The 18965-nt window shown below is 42.2% G+C and overlaps 2 protein-coding genes across 2 annotated transcripts in view; both read right to left on the bottom strand.

Moving 5' to 3' along the window:
• LOC141116701 (high affinity immunoglobulin gamma Fc receptor I-like) overlaps nt 1-6885 on the bottom strand; it is a 61744-nt gene extending 54859 nt beyond the window's left edge. Inside the window, exons 1-3 of the mRNA XM_073609092.1 lie at nt 6822-6885; nt 1623-1904; nt 772-1053 (exon numbers count right to left, since the gene is read on the bottom strand). Of these exons, the coding sequence (XP_073465193.1) occupies nt 772-1053; nt 1623-1904; nt 6822-6885 (628 nt within the window). The remainder of the gene's footprint in view (nt 1-771; nt 1054-1622; nt 1905-6821) is intronic.
• Nucleotides 6886-7439: 554 nt separating this feature from the next.
• LOC141116702 (low affinity immunoglobulin gamma Fc region receptor II-b-like) lies at nt 7440-15669 on the bottom strand. The gene is made up of 5 exons (XM_073609093.1): nt 15639-15669; nt 14367-14387; nt 8978-9244; nt 8632-8894; nt 7440-7565 (listed from the first exon to the last, which is right to left on the bottom strand). The coding sequence occupies exons 1-5, from the start codon at nt 15667-15669 to the stop codon at nt 7440-7442; spliced, it is 708 nt and encodes a 235-aa protein (XP_073465194.1).
• Between the last annotated feature and the right edge of the window lie 3296 nt (nt 15670-18965).

The raw sequence follows: 18965 nt of genomic DNA on the forward strand, positions 1-18965 counted from the left end.
ATTTTATGCTTTCAAATGTTTTATGTGGTTTTAACTATGTAGAATATTCCCTCTGCTGTTTGTTTGCCTCATCTTGTAATGATGGGCTCACATGTTGTAACTGTAATTTGTAGTGCCGATCAATCCCCTTATGTCCATGTATTCATTCAACTAGCTTGTCCTTATCCATTAAAGAGGCAACTTCTTGTGTCAGGTCACGCAGCCTTCAATCCAGGCCTCACCATTTCCTCTGTGTTGTATCACAAATGTGGGAGTGATAATGATGAAGTGATGAAAGACTGCATGGTGATCTCCCTGTTAATTGCTCTGTCTGTTTGTGTCTGTGTCAGATCTAATTACTGTGTGGCCTTCACCTGCAGAGCACTAGTCCGAGGGACCCAGGGATTGTGGGACATGTCATTTCTTCAGAGGAAGTGTCAGTTCTCAGACTATAGACAGAGGTCATGCTTTAACCTGTGCAATGCTATGCCTCATATTTGAACACAAACAAAAACTTCTGACACCAGAATGTGAAGATTTCCTCTACTATAGGCTGTGTGTACAGGTCAACCAAATGACACCAAGACACCACATGATTCAACGCACATCTTATTCAAATGAAAAACATAAGGTGCGGGTATGACTGTTGATGACACATTTAATCCACCCTTAGACTCCAGAAGGCAGTACACCTAATCTTGTGACACCACACATTGAATCCTGGGAAAGCTGAAAGTGTTTTCTGCCAATGTTTGGAGGTCTCATTGACTTGATTTACTTTTACACCCTTACCATGTATCTGGATATAGAGCCCATCACTCATCTTCCTCACAGTGTCAGACCTCGTCCTCACTTCACAGGTATATTTCCCAGAATCCTCCAGCTGAGATGACCGCACTCTGTATGTATCAGATACATTGTATCCCCGCACAGTCCGTCCATCTCTGTAGAAGGCAAAGTGCAGCTCTGTGCCGCCTCTGAGCGGATCCAGTCTGGTGTCACATCTCACCGTCATCTCATCTCCTTCTATTAGCCTGGACGGGATCACTTTTATTTCTGGAGGAGAGAAGAGCTCTGGAAGAGGAAAGGATGACAATGATTGGTCAGTATGAGTCCTATTCCCTCAACAAGTGACTGTCAGGGGATAAAGAAATTAAAAGTTTATGTAAGGATAATGTATGATTGGATCAAAGCCATTCTTTTAGGTTTACATCCTCACCATGTATCTGAATATAGAGCCCATCACTCATCTTCCTCACAGTGTCAGACCTCATCCTCACTTCACAGGTATATTTCCCAGAATCCTCCAGCTGAGATGACCGCACTCTGTATGTATCAGATACATTGTATCCCCGCACAGTCCGTCCATCTCTGTAGAAGGCAAAGTGCAGCTCTGTGCCGCCTCTGAGCGGATCCAGTCTGTAGTCACATCTCACCGTCATCTCATCTCCTTCTATTACCCTGGACGGGATCACTTTTATTTCTGGAGGAGAGATCTCTGGAAGAGGAAAGGATGACAATGATTGGTCAGTATGAGTCCTATTCCCTCAACAAGTGACTGTCAGGGAATAAAGAAATTAAAAGTTTATGTAAGGATAATGTATGATTGGATCAAAGCCATTCTTTTAGGTTTACATCCTCACCATGTATCTGAATATAGAGCTCATCACTCATCTTCCTCACAGTGTCAGACCTCATCCTCACTTCACAGGTATATTTCCCAGAATCCTCCAGCTGAGATGACCGCACTCTGTATGTATCAGATACATCGTATCCCCGCACAGTCCGTCCATCTCTGTAGAAAGCAAAGTGCAGCTCTGTGCCGCCTCTGAGAGGATCCAGTCTGGTGTCACATCTCACCATCATCTTATCTCCTTTTATTACACTGGACGGGGTAACTTTTATTTCAGGAGGAGAGAAGAGCTCTGGAAGAGGAAATTGTTAGAAATAGAAATTATTGGGAAAACAATTTTTCTTTAAATGTTGACAAATCACACAATGCTTTGCAGTGGACACAGAATAATTTCCATCCGTGTTTGGCTAAGCCAGGGGTCAGCATGGAGGGCTGTGCAGTGCACATGAATTCACCACGTGCACTGACAGGCCGGACATTTAGCAGCGGTGGGCCATAGGTTGCCAACCCCTGGGCTATTGTATCCACAACAGTAATAGATGGTAATAGAGAACCCGGTAATGTCTGTTTTGTCACAAGTCATTTATTCTACCTGTATATTTAGATAGTGAGTGGTCAACCAAGACACTGGAGATAACCAACACAAACATACAGACTTCAAATGGGCAATGTCCTGGGAGGTAACTAGGCTCAGAACCCCAGTGCTGCAAGGGGAGGCTGGTAATAAGTCTACTTCAGGGATATGCAATTAGCGAACCTCCAGCTGTTGCAGAACTACAAGTTCCATGAGGCATAGCAAGACTCTGACAGCCACAAGTATGACACCCAGAGGCAGAGGCATGATGGGACTTGTAGTTTTGCAACAGCTGGAGGTCCCCTAATTGCATATCCCTGGTCTACTTGATTGCATTAGGGCTTATCAGTCTACTATCAACTTAACCAGTCAGTCACTTCTCATAATATTTCTCAGTTAGATTTCCTGTTTCTTGGCTTTAAAGTGATATTACACCTTACATTTTTTAACACTTTCACTAGTGGATTTAACCTCTTACTGAGTATGCAGCTTCTTCATCTTTTAATCCTTGCCTATGTTCCAGTTTTAGTTGGTGCCATGACCGTTGCCCCAGGATTTCTGTTTAACCACTTCAGCTCCAAAAGGTTTTTCCTCACTTCATGACCAGGCCATTTTTTGCAATGTGGCACTGCGTTGCTTTAACTGACAATAGCGCGGCCGTGTGACGTTGTACCCAAACAAAATTGGCGCCCTTTTTTCCTACAAATAGATCTTCCTTTTGGTGGTATTTATCCCCTCTGCGGTTTTAATTTTTTTCTCTATAAACAAAAAAAGAGCGACAATTTTGAAAAAAAAAAAATGTTTTACTTTTTGCTATTAAATTTCTTAATAAAAAAAAAAAAATCAAATTTCTTCATCAGATTAGGCCAATTTGTATTTTGGTAAAAAAAATTACAATAAGCGTACATTTATTGGTTTGCGCACAAGTTATTGTCTACAAACTATGGGATAGATTTAGGGACTTTTTATTTTTAAATATTTTTACTAGTAATGGCGTCGTCCAGCGATTTTTAGCGGGACTGCAACATTGCGACGAAGAAATCTGACACTAAGTGACACTTTTTGCGGACCAGTGACACCAATACAGTGATGAATGCTAAAAAAAATGTACTGTCACAGTATAAATGACACTGGCAGGGAAGGGGTTAACATCAGGGACGATCTGTGTTCTCCGGGTGTGTTTTCTTACTGTGTGGGGGATGGGTGTACTCAAGGAAGAGAGACATCTGTGTTCCTGATTAGCAGGAATCATAGATCTCTCTCTTCCTGTCTGACAGAACGACGATCTGCCTTGTTTACATACGCAGACCATCTTTCTGTCTCTCCAGCAAGCGATCGTGGGTGACCGGTGGCCACCGCGGCCCTCGGACCCGCTGATTGGTTCCTACTGTGTCCAATCACAGTGGGACCGTGGCTCCGTCGGCACACCCCAGAGCCGTGCATGGGAATCACGTACAGGAATCACGTACAGGTGATTTTGCGCTTAAGGGCCACCGTGCCGCAGTAAATGTACTTAGGGCAGTCCTTCTGGCCACTTCCAGCCGGGCAGTGGTTCCATTATCCTGACTGGATGTCATATGACGCCTTTTAGGAAAACAGCCGGTGCTTCCGGGTTACTCTGGAGGATCTTTACTATGTGATCAGCCGGGTCCAATCACTGCTGATCACAGTGTAAACAGGAATCTGACAGACGCGAGTAGAGAAGAGCCAATCGGCTGCTCTCCTGACAGGGGAGGTCTGCAGTGATTGATTATCAGCGCATCCCCCGCGGATGCCCACACTGGACAACCAGGGATGCCCACAATGGATGGCCACCAGGTATGCCACCCTGAACCAGGGCTGACAGTTAGTGCCCAGACAGATGCCAATCAGTGCCCATCAGCAATGCCTGCCAGTGCCATCAGTGATGCCTATCAGTGTCCATCAGTGCCACCTATCAGTGCCCATCAGTGTCACCTATCAGTGCCCATCAGTGTCACCTATCAGTACCCATCAGTGCTGCCTATCAGTGCCACCCATAAGTGCCCATCAGTGCAGCCTTTCAGTGCCCATCAGTGTTGCCTATCAGTGCGCATCAGTGCCACCTATGAGTGCCCATCAGTGCTGTAAATCAGTGCCGCCTATTAGTGTCCATTAGTGCTGCCTTTTAGGGCCCATCATCAGTGCCCATCAGTGCCACCTCATCAGTGCCCATCAGTGCCGCCTCATCAGCGCCCATCAGTGAAGGAGAAAAATTACTTATTTATAAAATTTTACAACAGAAACAAAGAATTTTATTTATTTTTTTCAAAATTTTCGGTCTTTTTATATTTGTTTAGCAAAAAAAAAATTGCAAAGGTGATCAACCACTAAAAGAAAGCTCTGATTGTGGGAACAAAATGATAAATAATTTGTTTGGGTACAACGTAGCATGACCGCGCAATTCACCCTTGCATTCAGGAACTAGAGAAAGACACAGCTCCATAGCCTAGGATGGCAAGGCACGTTCCTCCTCCCTCATCCTACTCCTCCCCCCACCCTATTTCTCTCTCCTCCACCTTCTCCAAGCAAATAGACTGACTAGAAAATGTGCTGTCTGCTGTTAATTCTTAAAGTGTGTGCAGCGCTAATAACACTGTAAGAAAAACACAAAAATTTAAAAATTTTGTCAAATATTCAGAAGTGGTGAAAAACCTAAGGGTCCCAATGTAAAATATAGTATAATATTACATAAATAGTGACCCTAATTGGACAATGTATACTCTATAAATGGCAAATGACATGTACAAGTACCAAATATTGTAATAAATGGTCCAAAAAGTATAAATGGTGAAGTCCACAAATATAATTCAAATAAATGAAAACAGATATATGTAAAACATCACATAAACTTGACAGTGAAATACCTCAATCAGAAAGTAGTAAAAGGAATATATAAAATAAATGAAGGTTAACCAAAGTCCCAATTAAAATAGACAGTGATTCAAAAGACATCCATGTGGGTATGAAGATATATTGTAGTCATGAAGCTGTGAAGAAAAACCCTTCCTCCAAACAGACTTATACACCCGAAGTGAGTATGTAGTCTCCTTACCCAAAAAAAATGACCACATCAGCGGTCTCACCAAGCACAGGGAATTCAGTCTCCCAAAAACCTAATAATGGATGTCCCCAACTCCTGGATCTTTATCACTCGAAGACATAAACAAAAATTGCGCCCATAGTGCAGTATTTAAAAGAATATTTTATTAAACTCAAGTAAAAAATTTTGTTGTATGTATACAATGACAATAAAGTATATCTATCTAAATTGCACTTACGCCATGGAGCTGATAAACATGCAGTGTGTCAATATATGATATGGCGGCGTCTCCTCGGGCTACCTCTGCCTGCTATACCATCAATCTCCGTAGAGACAAAAACGTGATGATGTCAGTATCACAGGCCCACCCTACGCACTTCGTCAGGATAGGACGTCATCGGGGGATTGGCTGCTGTGAATTTGTCACCAGGTACGTCATTTAAATAGTAGCACAGCGCTATTTTGACAAAGGGCCGCCACGAATAGGATGATGGAGCGTATAAGCTAACGCCATATTAACTAATGGCAAGCCAGCTTTAAACTAAGCACAATGAGGAAGCGATAGCTACTATAGCCATCTAGTGGCAAGTTGAAATACTACACTTATAATTCAAAACAATAGCTACTATAGCCATCTAGAGGCAAGTTATAATATTACTAAACGTATAATTTCAAAACGGTCATAGCAAGAAACAGTAGTTGGAAGCCGAGATAGATACAAAATAAAACAGCGAATAATTGATCTACTGTAAATACACATCTACAACATAGTATAAAACTTATATATGTATACCATTTAAATGGCATACAATATGCTATGATATGTATGTATATATGTATATATGATATGTATGCCATTTAGATTGTATACATATATAAGTTTTTTACTATGTTGTAGATGTGTATTTACAGTTGATCAATTATTCGCTGTTTTATTTTGTATCTATCTCGCCTTCCAACCCATGTTTCTTGCTATGACCGTTTTGAAATTATAAGTTTAGTAATATCATAACTCGCCACTAGATGGCTATAGTAGCTATCACTTCTTCATTGTGCTTAGTTTAAAGCTGGCTTGCCATTAGTTAATATGGCGTTAGCTTATACGCTCCATCATCCTATTCGCGGCGGCCCTTAGTCAAAATGGCGCCGCACTACTATTTAAATGACATACGTGGTGACAAATTCACAGCAGCCAATCCCCCGACGATGTCCTATCGTGATGAAACGCGTAGGGTGGGCCTGTGATACTGACGTCATCACGTTTTGTCTCTACGGAGATTGATGGTACACAGTAGCAAGTAGCAGGCAGAGGAAGCCCGAGGAGACGCTGCCATATCATATATTGACACACCGCATGTTTATCAGCTCCATGTCGTAAGTGCAATTTACTTGAGTTTAATAAAATATTCTTTTAAATACTGCACTATGGGCGCAATTTTTGTTTATGTCTTCGAGTGATAAAGATCCAGGAGTTGGGGACATCCATTATTAGGTTTTTGGGAGACCAAATTCCCTGTGCTTGGTGAGACCGCTGATGTGGTCGTTTTTTTTGGGTAAGGAGAATACATACTCACTTCGGGTGTACAAGTCTGTTTGGAGGTTTTTCTTCACAGCTTCATGACTACAATATATCTTCATACCCACATGGATGTCTTTTGAATCACTGTCTATTTTAATTGGGACTTTGGTTAACCTAAATTTATTTTATATATTCCTTTTATTACTTTCTGATTGAGGTATTTCACTGTCAAGTTTATGTGATGTTTTACATATATCTGTTTTCATTTATTTGAATTATATTTGTGGACTTCACCATTTATACTTTTTGGATCATTTATTACAATATTAGGTACTTGTACATGTCATTTGCCATTTATAGAGTATACATTGTCCAATTAGGCTCACTATTTATTTAATATTATACTATATTTTACATCGGGACTCTGCTTTAGTTTTCCTTTTTTACTCACTTAGGTTTTTCACAACTTCTGAATATTTGACACAATTTTTTAGTTTTTGTGTTTTTCTTACAGTGTTATTAGCGCTGCACCCACTTTATGTTTTCCACAGATTTGAGTTTGTTTATAGAGCTTTTTGGTGCTGGCAGCTTTATTTATTTGATTTATTTCAATTTTTCTTTTATACATATTGTTTTCGAGCACAACGTTGACCATCTGGTTCTTTTTCCACTGTTAATTATTTCCTGTGAAGACCAGAAGATCAGCGAAGCAGGAGCCAGCTACATTGAAAATTGTAATCTGCAATGCCAGGATAAGAATTTTACCAAACAGATTAATGGGGATTTTTTTTTTTTTTTGCTCAATGTGCTAAAATAACACTAATGCCCTGTACACACGGTTGGACTTTGTTCGGACATTCCGACAACAAAATCCTAGGATTTTTTCCGACGGATGTTGGCTCAAACTTGTCTTGCATACACACGGTCACACAAAGTTTTCGGAAAATCCGATCGTTCTGAACGCGGTGACGTAAAACACGTACGTCGGGACTATAAACGGGGCAGTAGCCAATAGCTTTCATCTCTTTATTTATTCTGAGCATGCGTGGCACTTTGTCCGTCGGATTTGTGTACACACGATCGGAAATTCCGACAACGGATTTTGTTGTCGGAAAATTTTATATCCTGCTCCCAAACTTTATGTGTCGGAAAATCCGATGGAAAATGTGTGATGGAGCCTACACACGGTCGGAATTTCCGACAACAAAGTCCTATCACACATTTTCCATCCGAAAATCCGACCGTATGTACAGGGAATACGGGTTTGGTTTTACTTTAATAAGGAAACTTTCAATATTTGTAATGTTAGTACAGCTGTACCCGTACTTATCTGATCCTCCCATCCGGTACTGGAGGAGTCCCCAGCCTCACTGCTGGAGGTGGTTCTGGTTCTGGGACAGGTGTGTCTCTATGGGAGGCTGTACAGGTCTTCTCTGCCCTGGAACTATCACCACATCCAATATTCACACAATGGCGGCCTCCAGAGCTGAATGGAAGTCTTGGCACACATATACACCACACATCACTTCACAAGCTACTGTATTATGATAGGTTCCTCTAGGAAATGTTTAAAATCCATATGATTTCTTTTAAGTTGTGAGCCCAAATAATCATGTCTTCCATGCTGAGACACTTTTTGCTGTGTTTGTATCCACCTCGGAGATGCTTTTTTGATGGGGGGGGGGGGGGGGGGCGATGCAACTAGGGAAAAAATGGGCTTTAAATGGTTTATGGAAGTTAGGAAAGCACACTTTTTACAACAAAGTCAACTCTAAAGAGCATTTTTTGTGGGAGTTCATCTTTCTCTGGATCAACCAATATTTCTAAGGATACAGTTTTAAATAGGATTTTAGTTTACCTTTCACAGAGATATTGGATACATCTGAGTGCTCTTGTACATCTGAACGATCAATGCGTTGTATTTGTTTAGTACATTTGTACAGTCCAGACTGACTCATCATTATATTAGGAATATGGAATGTGGAGTCAGATTCTGATGATTTTATCTCCTGATCATCCTTGTAGAAATTTGTGTTTATTGCATTAAAATCTCTTGTATGATGACATCTCAGAGTCAGGGGGTCTCCTTCATATATGGCAGATGGAGGTCTCTGCAGAATGACAAGATCTGAAATGTAATAAAATGATACTTTAGGTTGTTCTTTTCACACCCAACAATCTGTAATGATGGAGATGAGATGGATGACTCACTTTCTTTAACATCTAGGAAGACGGGATCACTGATATCACCACCGATGGTCTGGCACTGGTAATCTCCTCTGTCCTTCTCTACTGAAGATCTAATGATATGAAGTCTCTGTTGATCTCCTGGTATTGGTCTCGTATCTTTGTACCAGTGATAGGACCGGGGCTCCTCTGGTACAGTAGACGGCACATCACATGTTAGAGTCACATTGTCATAGTATAATATATTCCCCCAGTTGGGTGTGAAGGTCACCACAGGTTTGATGGCCCCTCCTATAGAAGAAAAGAGATCACACAGAACACATAGAGAGCACAGTGTGCAGCAAAACACAGAGAGGTGAACACATCTTGTATGAGAAAAAAAAAACATTTTCTATAGAAATGGAAATGATTGTAGTGCTGGACACAGAGATTTTCCTCACATGTTGGTAAATCTCTGTTTGCAACAATGAAAACTAATATCCTGACAGAACCATTTTGGGGTTAAAAAAAAAAATCATTTTAACCACTTCAATACCGGGCATTTTCACCCCCTTCCTGCCCAGGCCAATTTTCAGCTTTCAGCATTGTAACATTTTGAATGACAATTGCGCAGTCATACAATACTGTACCCATATGAAATAATCATTCCCCCCACATATAGAGATTTCTTTTGGTGGTATTTGATCACCTCAGCGGTAAAAAAAAAAAAAGAGCGACAATTTTGAAAAAACACACTTTCTTTTTAACTTTTTGCTATAATAAATATGCCAAATTTAAAAAAAAATAAATACATTTCTTCATTAGTTTAGGCGGATATGTATTTTTCTACATATTTTTGGTAAAAAAAAATCGCAATGAGCTTATACTGATTGGTTTGCGCAAAAGTTATAGCGCTTACAAATAGGTTATTGATTTATGGCATTTTTATTATTATTTTTTTTTTTACTAGTAATGGCGGCGATCTGCATTTTTTTTCAGGGCTCTAATATTGTGGTGGACAGATGGGACACTTTTGACACTATTTTGGGACCATTGACAATTATACAATGATCAGTGCTATGAATATGCACTGATTACTGTATAAATGTCACTGGCAGGGAAGAAGTTAACACTAGGGGGTGATCAAGGGGTTAAATATGTAACATATTTAAGGGAGTGATTCTAACTGTGGGGGGAGGGGACTGACTGGGGGAGGTGACCGATCGGTGTGCCTATATACAAGGAACACACGATCTGTCTCCTCTCCCCTGACAGGACGTGGATCTGTGTGTTTACACACACAGATCCAATTTCCTGTTCTGTGACCAGCAATCGCGGGTGCCTGGCGGACATTGCTGAGTGACGTAGCTCACGCGCGCCCCCTAGACCGCTGGGAAGCCGAGGACGTCATATGACGGCCGCCCGGGATGGCAGAGTCACCTTGCGGCCGTCATATTACAATATGCGGGATGGGAAGTGGTTAAACCTGAAGATTACTTAAAACCCCCAAAACATGAAGTATTTTCTGAAAGCAGTACCCCTGTGGCACTAACACACTCCCCCACCACCACCCACTGTCCTTACCTTGGAGTGGGGGAGTGTGTTAGTGTCCATCCTATTTTGAAGCCTATTAGAACCTCTGGCTCTGAACAGGTTCTTCAAAAAAAACCCTGGTCACTGTAATTCATGCACCCGCTCACCAGAAAGGGGACGGACACATGAATAGGGGACGGCCGCAGATAGATTCATGCTATGCATGAATCTATCCACTGCATATAGGGGGTGGCGAGGAGAGAGGGGGCGGCGCCTGGGCCACCCCTAATGGACGGGCCGCCCCTGATTGTATCGATGGAGAGGCTGCCTTGATAGTATATCATACTGCCTAAGCAGCATCTTGCACATTATGGTCAATTCCCACCCTCCACGATGTGGTTCCACTTTACATGGACACCAGCCAGGTCTGGACATAATGAGTTCAATGTCAGTCCACTTAAGAATTGTAAATTTGTTACGGTTTTGGGGGATACTCTAAAGTTGCATGTGATTATACAGAAAAACCACAGCTTCCACAGCCTGAGTAACAATGTACTTCTGTTATGTTTGGCTGTTTTTTGTTTTTTTTTACAACCAGAATCAACCCTGGGAAATTCCTACTTTAATTTGATTAATTTCAGTCAAAAAGTTTTAGTTTTTTTCCCAGTGGATTTAGCAATGATGGGTTTTTAGCAAACAGTACTAGGCCTGCTTTGATCTCATACTTGTAGTCCCAAACTTCATACTTCATTTTTTTATTGTCAAATCTCTAGACTTTGACTGGAGACAGACATGCCACCAAAATTTTTCTGCTAGTCTAAGAAGGCCTTGTACTTTACAAGGATATCCACAACTGTTTCCATTTTTGCATGTCATTTGGGTGACAGCAGGGCCAGGACAATGGGTGGGCAGGAGGGGCAACTGCCCCGGGTACAGTGAAGCAAGGGGGCAAAGAATAGATGCAAGGTGGTACACCCATTCTACAGGATGTATTATCAGTGGGGTAGGGGGGGCATTTCTGGACCCTTGCCCTGGGAGCTGGAGGACCCTGTCAGTTGCTTGTTTAGAAGATCTCTGAAGGGCCAAATGTGACCATAAAAAACTGTTTCCCACTGTCTTTAAACTTTGGTAATTTTAGAAGGATTTAAGGTATGACCTGAATTGAAATCTCAGCACAAAGGGCCTTTCCAAGAAGCATTTCTATGATACATTCAAATTAACATTACATTTTACTTGTGTGCAAATTGTGGCTAATCCACAATGTTTAGAATAGTCGTGAACCATTGCATTAAAATGATATTAACCGCTTGCCGACCTCCGCACACAGATATAGGTCGGCAGAATGGCACAGGCAGGCAAATGGGCGTACAGGTACGTCCCTTTAAAGTTGCCGCCTAGCGGGCTCGCATGCGTGAGCGTGCCCGTGGGTTCCAGAAACTCGATGTTCACCCGTGGCCCGCGATTGTGGCATGGAGAGGTAGAACGGGGAGATGCCTATGTAAACACGGCATTTCCCCATTCTGCCTAGGGACAAGACAGAGATGTACTGCTCCCTGTCATCGGGAGCAGTGATCGCTGTCATGTCCTAGGTAGCCCATCCCCCCCACAGTTAGAATCACTCCCTAGGACACACTTAACTCCTTCATCGCTCCCTAGTGGTTAACCCCTTCCCTGCCAGTGTAATTAATACAGTAATAAGTGCATTTTTATAACACTGATCGCTGTATAAATGACAATGGTCCCAAAATAGTGTCAAAAGTGTCCAATGTGTCCGCCATAATGTCGCAGTCACGATAAAAATCACAGATTGCCGCCATTACTAATAAAAAAAAAATAATAATAAGAATGCTATAAAACTATCCACTATTTTGTAGACGCTATAACTTTTGCGCAATCTTCCGGGGCTGAAGTGGTTAAACCCAAAAATGTAGTATAGTCCCCTCCTTTATAGGTGCTAGGAATAAATAGATAGATTTAGTGTCGGCTCACTGTGTTCAGTGGAGCTGGGTGTGTTTTGATAGGTAAATTTAGTTTGTAACCCTTGTGGCTGTCATTATTGTGTTAGGTAAATGTAGTTTTGCTGACTGTAACCAGTGCAGGTGATTAATTAGGTCATTAGGTTCAGTGTTCTCGGCTGCTGCTAGTTTGTTTACTCCCTCTGTTTTCCAGAGGGCTGGAGAAGTCTCTGGAGCATAGGTGTGCAAGTATGCAAATTACAACATGAATATTTATGCAGCCCTGGCCAATCCCAGGTTGCAGGGCCCTGAAGGCTGCTGGGAGTCTGTATATACTCTCTGGAACACTGAGTTCTTGGTACTTTCCTACAAATGATCAGTCCTGCCTGAAGGGCTGCTGCCATCCAGGGCAATGCTGCCATGTGCGTGCTTTTTGTAGGCCTTAGCTGGGCAACCTGAGGGCCTGGATACAGAAGGAGAGCTGACTGAGGGGCTGTCTGCTGAAGATCTAGTCTGGTATCACCGGAGGAAAGTGTTGCTTGGAAGGAGGAAACCAACTGCCCCTGGACATTTTTTAGTACAGACTGCTGAGAGATCTTAGAGACTTGTTGGCTGCTGCCATGCCCTGTTGTGCTAGAGAGTCAGCTGTGTGTTTGTACAAAGGGAACATTGGCTCCTGAAGATCTTAGTCTTATCTAGTTCTCTGAGAAGGGACTCTGCTCTTGTTGCTCTAAGGAAGAAGCTTGTGTGCTGTTAACTGCTTCTATTACAAAGCCTTATCCACAATTTGCTGTATGCAAGGACTTCTGCTTCAGCTTTACAGAAAGGAGTTCACTGTCCTCAACTTGTACATAGTTTCTGTTTTTGGAGTATCCCACTCAATTCCCTCAACCCTATTCCAGTTCTCCAAAGACAAAAACAACTAAAACAACACCCTTAGACTGGTTATTGAGGAAAAGTGTGGCTGAGATTGTGTGTCTGGCTGTGGGGGCAATCCACTGGAGATGAAACAAGAGGTTCACGCTGCTCACACGTGAGGCAGCTCCAACACCATGATCTCCTCACTGCGGGGTGCTCTCCCAGTCGCAGCTGAAGCAATAATGAAAGGAAAGTCCGGATGGCTGCACACCAAATTGAGATCCAAAATGCCTTTATTCACATAAAACTATGAAGAACATGAGGAGCACTACATGTACAAGCAAGGAAGGCACAGCTCACATGTTTTGCACATGAATTGTGCTTTATCAGCCCACTGGTGAAGAATCTGGGCAAAATTCCAGCTACTCCTACGGGAGTAAGCGCTGCTTGTCATATATTGCAGCTTACCAATTTAGTGGCTACATTAGTTTTCTTTTTAGGCTTTATTCCCTCTTTTTTCTCCTTGTTATCCAGTCAGTAACATGCCTCCTGTATTAGAGCGCCCCCACTCTGGATGAAGGAGAGCACAGGGGGCAGATTTGGACAACAGTCTTGTCAGTCTGGGGGGAGGGGGGGTGGGGTTGTTAGAAGTACTAGCAGATTCATATACAGTAAGACAGATTGGAGCCAAACTCCAGTTAATACTTCATATTTAGTTCTAGCAAACATCTTTTTCTTTTTGGGATAAAGGTTTTACATAAATAAATAAAAGCTGATCATTGCAAGCTCCCGTGTCAGTGTTATATGGTCTGTCTCATCTCTGTAACTTCAAGAGAACTTTTCTGTTGAAAAACAACAGACTTAGTGACCAGATTATCAGATGAAAATAGATTAAAAAGCTAAACTAATACAACCATTGCATGTAATTAGCAATCTGCATTATAATAAATGTTTGCTTTGGGGTTTAAATACTGCTTTATTGCAAAGTTATTAACAAGATTATAATCAATGATCCAAAACCTGTTCACTATTTGTCATTAGTATTATTGTATTTATGACACATTGTCCAGTATCAGATTTGTACTCACCAGATTTTCCCACGTTCAAAGCTGAAAAGCCAAAATGCACTTTTTAGAAAATATTTTGTACAGTACATGTCATTAAAACATATGTAATGCATTTCAATCATTTATCTTTCTTTCATTTTCAGTTAGAAATTATAAGAAAAATTTATAACAAAGATGTTAGGATCCCAATTTTCTCAGGTCACCTGAAGAAGATCAGAACTGCCTCTCTCTCTTAGATGACAAGCTATGGTTTGAAGAGGTCATGTTAGGCAACTAGACATTGTGTTGCCATTCCACCATTGGGTAAGCATCAGTTGCCCTTTTATTCACCCCACAAGCCCCCTTACACAGTGGACATGTTTATTTACCCATCAGAACATTCTATGAATCCATCATAACCCCCTTACCAAGACACTTCTATTGTGCTTTACATAGCCACCACCCACCAGCCAACCCACCACCTCCTTTATGAAGCTTATTTCAACCAGCACCTTTCCCTTCACTCTTATGCAGTTCCAGTGACATAACTACTAGAACCGAACTATGAAACCACCAGATCCCCCTTTACTGACCAAGCAACCAGTCCTCCCAACCCTTCATAAGCTGTAAAAGTCCAGGGGTGGAGATACTGGGATTCTGAGATGTACTGTGGACGTGAATATAACTTAAAACAATATTCCAATGACAAGGAGCACTCAGTAGTAGACCGAGGACACATACCCCGGTATCATGCCCTAGAATTGCCCCAATCTTACTACAGTTTTCTCCTTAGAGCTGACAGTCATCTTCCGTCATCATTTACATTGACAATTAAAACAAAGCTCTTCTGAAAATCACATTTGCGGTTCTGACTTATCTAGATAAATGGGAAACATGCAGCCTGTGTGACAAGACCACAAACACAGCTTACGAACAATACTTATAAAGTAGCACGAGTCACAAATATGATCTGCCCAGGCGCCAATAGCTCATTTCTACAATGTGCAATCTACCATCACTGAGAGTGGATTATACTAAACAATTGTAACATATTGTATTTCTCATGGAACAAAATAGATCATACATTCCCCTTTAGATGGTGAACACAAAGTAAGAAGAAGAAGAAGGGTCATCATACTTTGTCCACAACAGATGCAAATATAATGAATGTGTTTAAAGGAAAAGCCTCCAACAGGCTCATAGTAATGAGTTGTTTTTTTGTGTTTCACACAATCTCAAAGGAAAGACACTCAGCTGACACTCAGAATATAATAATAAAATACTCAGAATGAAAAAAACGATCTTTCTACTTACAAAGGAGCACGATGGCGAGAAAGGCAGACATGGTAGACGGGACCTTGAAGTTGTGACTGTCCTTCTGAGAAGCAGAAGTTTTGTCCGTCTTCGCACTTTCTGAACTTTTTTTAAAGACATTTCACAAGAGCTAAAACCAATGTCGTGAGAAGGTAGAAAGAGGAATAATCTGTTATGGCCAATCAGATCTCAGATCTGCCTTATCTGATATGAGACATGCTAGACAAAACTCATATTACATTTTAGAGTGAACACTGCTGGCCTTGTACCCAGGATTGCAGGTCTAGCTAGTTCATAAGATAGTAAAGACCTTGTTTAGAGTCCATTGTTGTCACTTTGGCAAGGTTTGGCTTCCATTGCTATCTTACTGAATAGTACACTCGGGTGACACCATATAGACAATCCTTTTTGTAGATGAATTGTAAACACAGACTGGAGCCTACAGGCAATCCTTTGGGGTAGATGTACAGATTAAAATAGAAACAGGCGCTCTTTTTGGTTGGGTGTACTAATATGAATTGTAAACTCGGTTACAACCTACATGAAATCCTATGATGTAGATGTACCAATAAAAATTGTAAACTCAAGTTACAACCTACAGGCAATCCTTTGGGTGAGATGTACTGATAGGAATAGAAACAAGAGCACCCTTTTGGGGGAAATATGCTGACTAGTAAAGACTTTATAGTATTCCTCTTTTGGCTGCTACATATGCAGGGCCAGCATAGACAATAACTATTACTACCATTAGAGAGAGTTCTATGATGTGCAATGAGGGAGGGGGCTGTGCCAAGGAATCGACACTAATGGAGTAGTCAAATTTTTTAGCAAATTCAAAGGCACATTGAAAGTGAATAAAACATGGGGCGCATGCGCGCAATCGTGGGAGATGGCTGCCTGAACTCCGTGCTCTGCGCCACCGGGCACTAAAGACCCGGCTCACAGAGCACAGACTCCGCTCAGACATGACAGCTCCAGCCCCTACGATCGTGGACACCGCCAGGCACCCGGGGGTATGTACAAGGGGCACAAAAACAAAAAAAACAAAGATACAGCCAAAAGCCTCCCTCACTGCGGGGAAAGGCAAAATGGCGCCTGAGCCGCCTGAGCATGATGATACCACGAGGCTCTCGGCGGCTGGTCCAGCTTCCCCAATGGATAGCCTGCTGCAGTTCCCCACTGATCTTGTAAGTCCAGCTTATACTGACCCAGAGACACTGCTCTCAAAATTCCACTCTATAGTGCGGGATGGAATATATACGGCCTCCGGCAAGCTCTCTTCTTATCTCATGCAAGGCCTTAAAGAGATAGGCCACTGCACAAACCAGCTAGAGCAGCAGATGGACTTAACCACTACTGTGCTAGAGGGACATGAAGATGAAGTGGATAGGCTGAATGCTGAACTTACAGTCAATGGCAGCCATAAGGAAAAGCGCTATTCGAGCCAGTCTTGTGCAGACAGATAAACAGGCAAAAATCAAAAAGAAGAACCATTTATTGTTGTCATAAGATGATTTTTTTATAAAAAAACACTTAAAATTCTCCTTCGCATAGATGATAGAATGGTGAACTTGAAGGCTTATTTGCTTATATACTCTAGTATAAGCTGAGTTTTTCAGTACATTTTTTTGTGCTGAAAGTGCCCCCTTCGGCTTATACTCGAGTCAAGCACTTTTCTGGTGCAAAGAATGACATTTTTTTCCGAACCGAGTTTGGGGCCCCATATCTCGGGGTTACTTGGTGCTAGGAACCCTATATTTGGGATGCAAACCCAGTGGAACTAGCACTACAACATATCCAAAGCTGGGGTTCCTAGCACCAAGTGGCCCCGAGATATGGAGCCCCAAAATCGGTTCAGAAAATGTAATTCTCTGCTGCAGAAAAGTGCTTGACATTTTCCAAACCGACTTTGGGGCCCCGTATCTCGTATCTCGAGATACGGGGCCCCAAAGTCAGTCAACTGTGTCCATCTGAAGAAATGTCATTTTGGGACCCCAAATTTTGGCTGCAGCTAGAGGGCATCTAGGAACCCTTAACTACCGAGTTTGAAGTTCGGGGGACCTATGGCTGCAAATTGGCACACTGAGGCTGCAATTGGGCATTGTTGACCCACTTTTCCACTTACAGTAGCTGTGCATTTCTCACCCTAGGCTTACACTCGAGTCAATAAGTTTTCTCAGTTTTTTGTGGTAAAATTAGGTGCCTCGGCATATATTCGGGTCGACTTATACTTGAGTATATATGGTACATGATAAGCTGGAGCATGCCAAAAATAGGGCCGCAGGGACAATCTCTGAATACGCGGAATCCCAGAGGTTATAACAGACCTGCAAGGCACCGCCACAGACTTTTCCCAGGACCTAGCACCTGAGCTCCCACTAGAGCATCTGGAATTCAATTGCATTCACAGATCCCTTGCGCCTAAACCTACGGATGGCCCTCCCAGGGATGTTATTATAAAATGTCATTTTACCACACTAAAGAGAGGCTTCTGCAAGCGGCAAGAGAACCCCCTGATCTTTCCTTCCAGAACCATTCTCTCCAATTGTTCACGGATCTTTCTCCAGTCATGAACACAAAGTGTCGGAACCTGAAACCATATCTACAGATCCTACAGAGGGTGTTCAGAGAATGATTAAGACAAGCCAAGTCTGAAACAGATCAGTAAAGCTGGAGCCAATGGAGCAGACAGAAGCAGGGGTCAGGGGACAAGCCAAGGTCAGTGCAGGTGTTCAGAGAATGGTCAAGACAAGACAGGAATGGGAACCAATCAGTAAAGGTTCCAGGAGCCAATGGAGCAGACAGAAGCAGGGGTCTGGGGACAAGCCAAGGTCAATGCAGGTTTTCAGAGAATGGTCAAGACAAGCCGGGTCAGAAACCCGAAACAGGATACAGATTCACAGGGTCACAGGTTACACAGGAGGCTAAAGACAAAGCAGCACTGATGCTGAGCACTGGCTGAGTTTAAATAGCCTGTGTGGCGCCAACATCTGTCACAGGAGTATGCAAGCACCGGGGCGTAGGAGAATGCGCAAGGCACTTGTGCACATATGCATTAGCCAGTACCCAATTTTTGCAAGTATGAGAGGGAACATGTATTAGCCTGTGCACAGAAGTCAGTCCAGAGAAGTTATCTCCTCTATTTGCAAGCCTTTCCTTACACATAATTTATTAAAAAGAAAAATGCTGTACGTACACATTTAAAATACTTGATTTGTTTGTGCTTTACCTACAATTTTCTGAGTTTGTGAATGGGTCTGTTTAGCCTTACATGTTTCATTGGACAATGTGTTTGGGTGTAATGTGAAATTCAGTAGACTGGCTCTG

The sequence above is a fragment of the Aquarana catesbeiana genome, linkage group LG13, assembly GCF_042186555.1.
Source record: "Aquarana catesbeiana isolate 2022-GZ linkage group LG13, ASM4218655v1, whole genome shotgun sequence".
Lineage (NCBI taxonomy): Eukaryota > Metazoa > Chordata > Amphibia > Anura > Ranidae > Aquarana > Aquarana catesbeiana.